This window comes from Rhinopithecus roxellana, chromosome 11, assembly GCF_007565055.1.
Source record: "Rhinopithecus roxellana isolate Shanxi Qingling chromosome 11, ASM756505v1, whole genome shotgun sequence".
Lineage (NCBI taxonomy): Eukaryota > Metazoa > Chordata > Mammalia > Primates > Cercopithecidae > Rhinopithecus > Rhinopithecus roxellana.
Genome location: NC_044559.1, coordinates 91,838,276 through 91,845,043, shown reverse-complemented (window position 1 = coordinate 91,845,043; position 6,768 = coordinate 91,838,276). Strand labels below are relative to the sequence as shown.

Sequence of the window (6,768 nt, the reverse complement as noted above, 5' to 3'; positions counted from 1 at the left end):
TCCCAGCTACTTGGGAGGCTGAGGCAGGAGAATCGCTGGAACCTGGAAGACAGAGGTTGCAGTGAGCCAAGATCGTGGCATTGCACTGAAGCCTGGGTGACAGCAAGACTCCATTTTAAAAAAAAGAAAGAAAGAAAAAAGTGCTCTTTGTTTATAAGAGATCTCATAATAGAAGTCAATATGGAAACAATATTTTACTGGATTCCATACAAAATGCATTCTATTTCATTAAGGGTGCCTATATTGTACTACTGTTACTGAATACATTAAAAAACAGAATCCAATAATTCTGCTGAATAATTGAAATAGTTATTGCTTGAGGATGTAACCTATGGCATTTTGTTTTATTAAGAAATAAAGATTGAAAAGATTTTTAAAGTTATGAAAAAATAGAACGAAGAGCACTAGAAACTTCTACTTTGCTTCAAGAGACAGCATTCTGCATGCCTCAAATATTACCTTCTCTAGTAGGTTGTGAGCTCTCTGAGGGTAGGGACTGTGACTTATTCATATCTTTATATCTGCCTCAGTATCTAGCACAGCATCTCATACAGAGTAGACATACAAATGATTTCTCGAGTGAATGAATTTATTTTTATGCTGGAAATTCTTGCCTTGAAGTGAAGAAAGTTTCAAGCTTTTCTAAGCAGTTACTATCTGTTCACACAAATACAATGCCAGCTGGAGGTGCTTGGCACAGATAGCACCAGAGATTCGAGCACAGGGAATTGATAACAGACACCTGCAATTCATTTCCCTGGACAGCCTAGAGCAAACTGTGCTATCATGGCAGTGTTTGGACTGGTGTGTGGGTGGTATACTCCTGCAGAATATAAGATTAGGCTCTCTTATAATAGACATAATAATAGAAGATTCATTCATCCAGCAAATATTTATTGAATGTCTACTTTGTGCTAGGTACTCTTCTAGGCATTAGGGATATCACAGTGAACTTAAGTCTAAAAATTCCTTAAGAGGCAGGGTTTGAATTGGTGATTAGAATAAAGATGCATATTCCCCTTTCCCCCAACTTTTCCACTTAGCAGAATATTTTCTACATAGAAAATGCAATTTGACTAATGATCTCAAAGCATTTCAAAGCGATTAAAGACCTCTCCTTCCAAAACCACTGCTCTGCTGGGGCAAGTGACAAAAACAACACTCTGCCATCATTTCCTCTCCTTGTTTGTATCTCTTCCTTCCTCCTACACTTTCAGACTTTTGGGGAGAGGGGGAGGAGCGCATGAGGTGTATTTTATGGGTAAATGATGACTCTTGCACATTTTGTAAGTGCCAGTTGAAGCTAGTAATTTTTAAAGTGACCCCGCAGAGGATTTCTTTCTGATTGGCTTATTAGTTCTAGTGTCCAGGGATATGCAAAGTCAGAAAAAAACCAGTCACCACCCAAAATAAAATGGTGCAGACAAGCTGGTAAGGCCATGTTTTGGCCACAAAATAAGTGCACTGTGCAATATCAAGTGTTTCAGTGAGTTTTTGGACTCTCAAGCACATTTTGACACCTTATTATGTGGCTCAGTACACCCAGGATATGCAAATCAAAAGTGTCTGTCTGCATACGTGAGTTGTATGGCATGACCTCCTAATGCTAAGTGGAAGCTGATTTAGTGAATTCACCAAAACTACTGCTATACATGTAATCGTTGAAAGGCGATGGTGACCTCCCCACCTTTCTCCTTGGCATTGTTTGGTGAGTTAGTTATATCCTAAGGTCACTACTGCCTAACTGCTCTCAGCCCAGGCATATTGCTCCTAATTGCTCCTAGTATGACCTAAACATCCCTAACACAACAGGGGGCAGGGGAGCATGCTGGTTTTTTCCCAAAGCAGTGGATGGCAACTGTGCGACATCTTTGGTTCATCTATATTATCTTCTCACATCTCTGTTGGAATCTTTAGAAGGCACGGCCCTACCTTTCTCCCTCAGCTGAGACTGCAAGAATCCCTAGCTGACTTGTTCAAAGCACTCCTTGCCACAGGTCCAGCAGCGTGGGAACTTACTCAACTTCAGTTGTTTGGAAACCACCAAGTCTGGCTTGTTCTCATTCCCCCTCCACAGTCCGCTCTGTTACACAGCAGGCACCCAGACATTCTTAAAGTTCATCACTCTCCACCACACTCCGAGAAGAGCATGAATACACAATCGTGCTTTCCATGGAGGAAAAGGCAGAAAATATGTCAAGTCCTTTACTGGTGAGAGATCCGTAGCGACTGCCACTGGGCCGGACAGACATGGGCGGTGGGATCTGATGGTGCCACTGAGCTGGAAAATGGACCAAATAATGTGTTATGATCAAAGGAATGCAGTCCAGCAGGTACTCTGTAGAGGCACATTCGGTTCTCACCCCAATGCTCCCTGCAGATTCTTGGTAAAGCATGTAACTATATCTGGGTCTGAATTGCCTCATCTGTAGAAGAGAACAATAAAGCCTTCCCTGCCAGGAATAAGGAAACTGTGCTGGCAATGTCTTAAGCCCCTAAATCCAAAATCTGTGATTCTAATTCAGTAAGATATTAGAATCCTACAAGTGAGAGATTAGAATTCCTCTAAGATGGGGCCAGGCACAGTGGCTCATGCCTGTAATCCCAGCACTTTGGGAGGCTGAGGCAGGCACATCACTTGAGCTCAGGAGTTCAAGACCAGCCTGGCCAACATGGTGAGACCCAGTTTCTACTAAATACAAAAATGAGCTGGACATGGTGGCGTACACCTCTAATCCCAGCTACTCAGGAAACTGAGGCATGAGAATCACTTGAACCCAGGAGGTGGCGGTTGCGGTGAGCCAAGATCACGCCAAGGCATGCCACTTCACCTGGGTGATAGAGTGAGACTCCATCTCAAAAAAAAAAAAAAAAGAATTCTGTAAGATGGAAGAGTGAGTGACTAGGGTGATTTCTCAAGCTTATCCCCTTCCACCAGCCTACCATGAAGGCCTGTTAGGGGCAGTGTACAGAGGGTTGTAGGCTCTCAAAGAGGGCACCTCAAAAGATAGAGATAAGAAAGCTGCAGAAATGAAAGCCAAACAATGGGTTTGACCCTGCGCAGTGCCTACCTCACACCCTAATCACCCCAATCACCCCAATCAGCCATTACCTACCTACCCATCTCCCTAATCAGGTTCTATTGTTACAGCAAGAAGACTGAAAAGTAATTTAGGTACAATCAACCATGGTTCAGGGACAAAAGATAATTTATTAGAGTTTCTATGTTCACCAAGTGCTGCTGTGTTTAGCAGACATGACTTTAAGGTTTGAACATGGCCTGAGTGAGATACCCATCCAAACTTCATAGTCTCTGCCGTGGTTCCTGATTCAGAAATTACCAGGCAATCTTCTGATTAGGTTTCTGGGTACTTTGATGTGGAGAAGCGCGTTCCCTACGTGGGGAACTCTCAGGCTGTGGGTTCTGGAAAGCTGTGCCCCTTTCTAGCATTCCGATTTAGAAATTGGTCCTTTGTTGATTTCATCATCTTGATTCAGTTTTTCAGTCTATATACCTCTGAGTGAATTCAGAAAAATAAAAATCTGGGGGACCAAACCTACAGCAGCTTCACTAAAGAGCAGGCACTCAGTAAGGCCTGATCTTGCACAGTGTCTCCTCCCAGCCCCTCCATCTCTTAGCCCTTCCCTGCTCTCTCTGACATCGTAACTGGACTACTGCAGTTCCCAGGATTAGGAAGTGAGAGAAGAGAGAGGGGAGCCCTATGTGTCCCCATTCCTCAGAAAGGCAGGAAGTGTGGTGGCGGGGAAGGGAACTGATTCCAGCCCAGGTCCTCCACGCCTTCTCCATCCTAGGTCCCAGCTGAGGAAACAGCACTGCCTGTTGTTGGTGCTATGGAAGCAGGACAGGAACGAAAGGGAGAGGAGAGCCAGGACAAAGTGACCTGGAAACTCAGCCACTGGAGGGCAGGATTGGCACAAGAGTCATCTGTTTCAGGGCTTATTGGTAGGGAGTTTCTCAGTTGGAGACCTACTGCCTTCTGACTTGGTGAAGACTGGGAAATGGTTAAGGACTTAGCCTTGATTAAGGAATCTATCACTATTGGCCTCTTTCTCCCCCGATTTTTCCAGGGAAAAGCACATTAGTGTCTGCTTCCTTCACAGTTTAATTTCTTCTCAAGTCGTAGGATAAGGGAAAATAACCAGAAAATTGTATATTTTCTCCAAAAACTAGACCTAGGGAAAATGGCCCCTCCTGCATGGTACTAAACAAAGGGAATATCTGCTGTGTACTCATAAATAGCAGAGACGTCTATCAGGCAATAGACAGAGCTACTCTTATTTATTATGTTGGTTAATCAGGTTAAGCCAGTTTTGAATGTGAGACTTTCTAATCAATTATGGTTTTTAAAAAAAGGATTAAAAAAAAGAAACACTCTTTTGGGTTAAGAAATATGTCTCCAAAAATACCAGTTAATGTCAAAAAGTGTAGGATTGACTACACAAATACATAAATAAAAATTAATTTCTTGGATCCTTTTGAAAATTGGAAATGTGGTTCAAAGAAACAATGCAAAGGCCTAGATTTGCTTCCTAGCTGTAGTCACCAACCTCTCTGAGCCTTCCATAAATATATAACACAGCCAATTCAAGTGTGGGGGAGCTTCCCAGAAGACGTGCTCCAGCTCGGTCTAAAAGGTTGAGTGGAAACTCACAGGGAGGGTGGGGCGGGCTGTTCCAGGTGGTGGGACAGCCTGTACAATGTTGTTACTCTCATGTAATCTTCAGCCTTAGATGACGGTAACTACAATTATAATAATCTCATGGGTCTGGGAGATTTAAGGGTATCACTTTGGGTCCCGCCTTTGGAAGAGAGAGGGGATCCTATGTGTCATTCTACAAATGTCACTTGATATTATTATTATTAGGACAGCTCTCTATTATTAGAGAAGTCTGATTGGGGGATTGGAGCAATACACATTTGTTAAATGAATAAATGAAAGGAGTATCAAAAATTCTGCTGGGGGATCACAGGTAGTGGGAAGTTCCAGTGGGTGGCCCGCAGTAGCAAGGAGATGGCAAGAAAACACTGGATGTTCAGAAGCACAAGCACTTGCAAACTCTGGACTAGCTGTAATTCCTGGTATTAGAGGCCCTCTTTTGGAAGAAGGTTAAGCTCATAGTAAAATGTAAAAATAATGCCCTGAGGTAACCAGGATGAGATGACTTTTAAAATCTATCTCTTAAACACTAAAATATAGCATAGCCTACCCAATTCATTTATGGAAGCATACTCCATCTATCTTTATTTTATTTATTTATTTATTTATTTATTTAGAAGCAGAGTCTTGCTCTGTTACCCAGGCTGGAGTGCAGTGGTGCAATCTCGGGTCACTGCAACTTCTGCCTCCTGGGTTCAAGCGATTCTCCTGCTTCAGTCACCTGAGTAGCTGGGATTACAGGCATGTGCCACCATGCCTGGCTAATTTTTATATTTTTAGTAGAGGTGGGGTTTCACCATGTTGACTAGGCTGGTCTTGAACTCCTGACCTCAGGTGATCTGCCTGCCTCGGCCTCCCGAAGTGCTGGGATTACAGGCGTGAGCTACCTTGCCTGGCCCACTTATCTTTAAAGAAAGATTTTTAAGCTATCAGTTGCATGCAGATGTTCAACTGACAGCATTACACTTACCGTATATATCCAGCCTGGCAGTGCATGACACGATGCCGGCTTCGTTCTTGGCTGACAACGTGTACCATCCAGCATCTGATTTCTTGGCTGGCTGAATGAGAAGGCAGGCATACCCTGTTGTGTCCTGGTGCATACTGGAGAAAAAGAGAATATACCTATATTTTATTTGGGGGCAGAAGTGCCTTTGTCAAATTTAGGGTTCCAGGAAGAAGGGGGAACTCAGCTTAAGGCAAACATCAAGACAAATTTGAAGGTGGAAGACGTCACAGAAGAGCAGCAGTGAGCTTCATCATACTAGGAGGAGGGGGCAGCTGGGGCTGAGACCTGCTCTTGCCCTCCCCACTGCTGCAAGTCCACTGAAGTTGCGCTCCCCACCAGCAGAACCCCCACTTTTCACAACCAAAGTTCAGAAAGCTCTCTTTTCCAAACAAGGTTGGACATTGCATCAATTACTTTGTTAGGATGCTCTGGGAAAGCAGGACAAAATAGAGCCAGGGGGTGGATGAACTGGCAGCATAGATGGCATTTCCTAATGTAACCAGCCGGGCTCATGCAGCATCCAGCTTCATGAGGTTTAGGAGGAAACCAGCCTGCTGTTTCCTTCTGTTTTTCTCCACATCAATAGTTTTTCACCTTGACTGCATATTGGAATCCCAGGCCATATCCTAGGTAATTCCATCAGAATCAAAGGCTGGGATCCAAGCATTAGGATTTTTGGAGACACCTCAGAGATTCCAATATGCAGCCATGGATCAAAAAACATCGGGCCACATGTTCCCTACACCCCTTGCTGGCCTGGCCCTCTTATCACTCATAGTTCCAACCTCTCCTATGGGGCTGTCACAGCTCATTTGCACGGTAGGGACAATAGCAACAGCTTCCTGAGCTCAAAGGATGAATAAGTGTTTACCTTTCATTGAAAGTTATTATGTCTAAGAATTTATAAAGTAATAAGAATAAACAAGAATAAATCAATTAATAACAAGTACAACAAGAATAAAGTAATGAAATATCCACCACGATTTCACTAATTTAACACATTGGCTACCTTCACCTTCTGATTAGCTAATTAATTAATCCATTCATTCTTCGATATATTTCTTTAGTAAACACTTACTG

At 43.3% G+C, this 6,768-nt stretch overlaps 1 protein-coding gene across 4 annotated transcripts in view; it reads right to left on the bottom strand.

Annotated features, from left to right (window-relative positions):
* Window positions 1–571: 571 nt before the first annotated feature.
* MYPN (myopalladin) overlaps window positions 572–6,768 on the bottom strand; it is a 106,744-nt gene continuing 100,547 nt past the window's right edge. For all 4 annotated transcript variants that reach the window (XM_010375370.2, XM_010375355.2, XM_030941332.1 and 1 more), the window contains 2 exons: window positions 5,650–5,783; window positions 572–2,281 (listed from right to left, as the gene is read on the bottom strand). In XM_010375370.2, coding sequence (XP_010373672.2) covers window positions 2,112–2,281; window positions 5,650–5,783 — 304 coding nt within the window. In that variant the 3' untranslated portion in view covers window positions 572–2,111. The remainder of the gene's footprint in view (window positions 2,282–5,649; window positions 5,784–6,768) is intronic.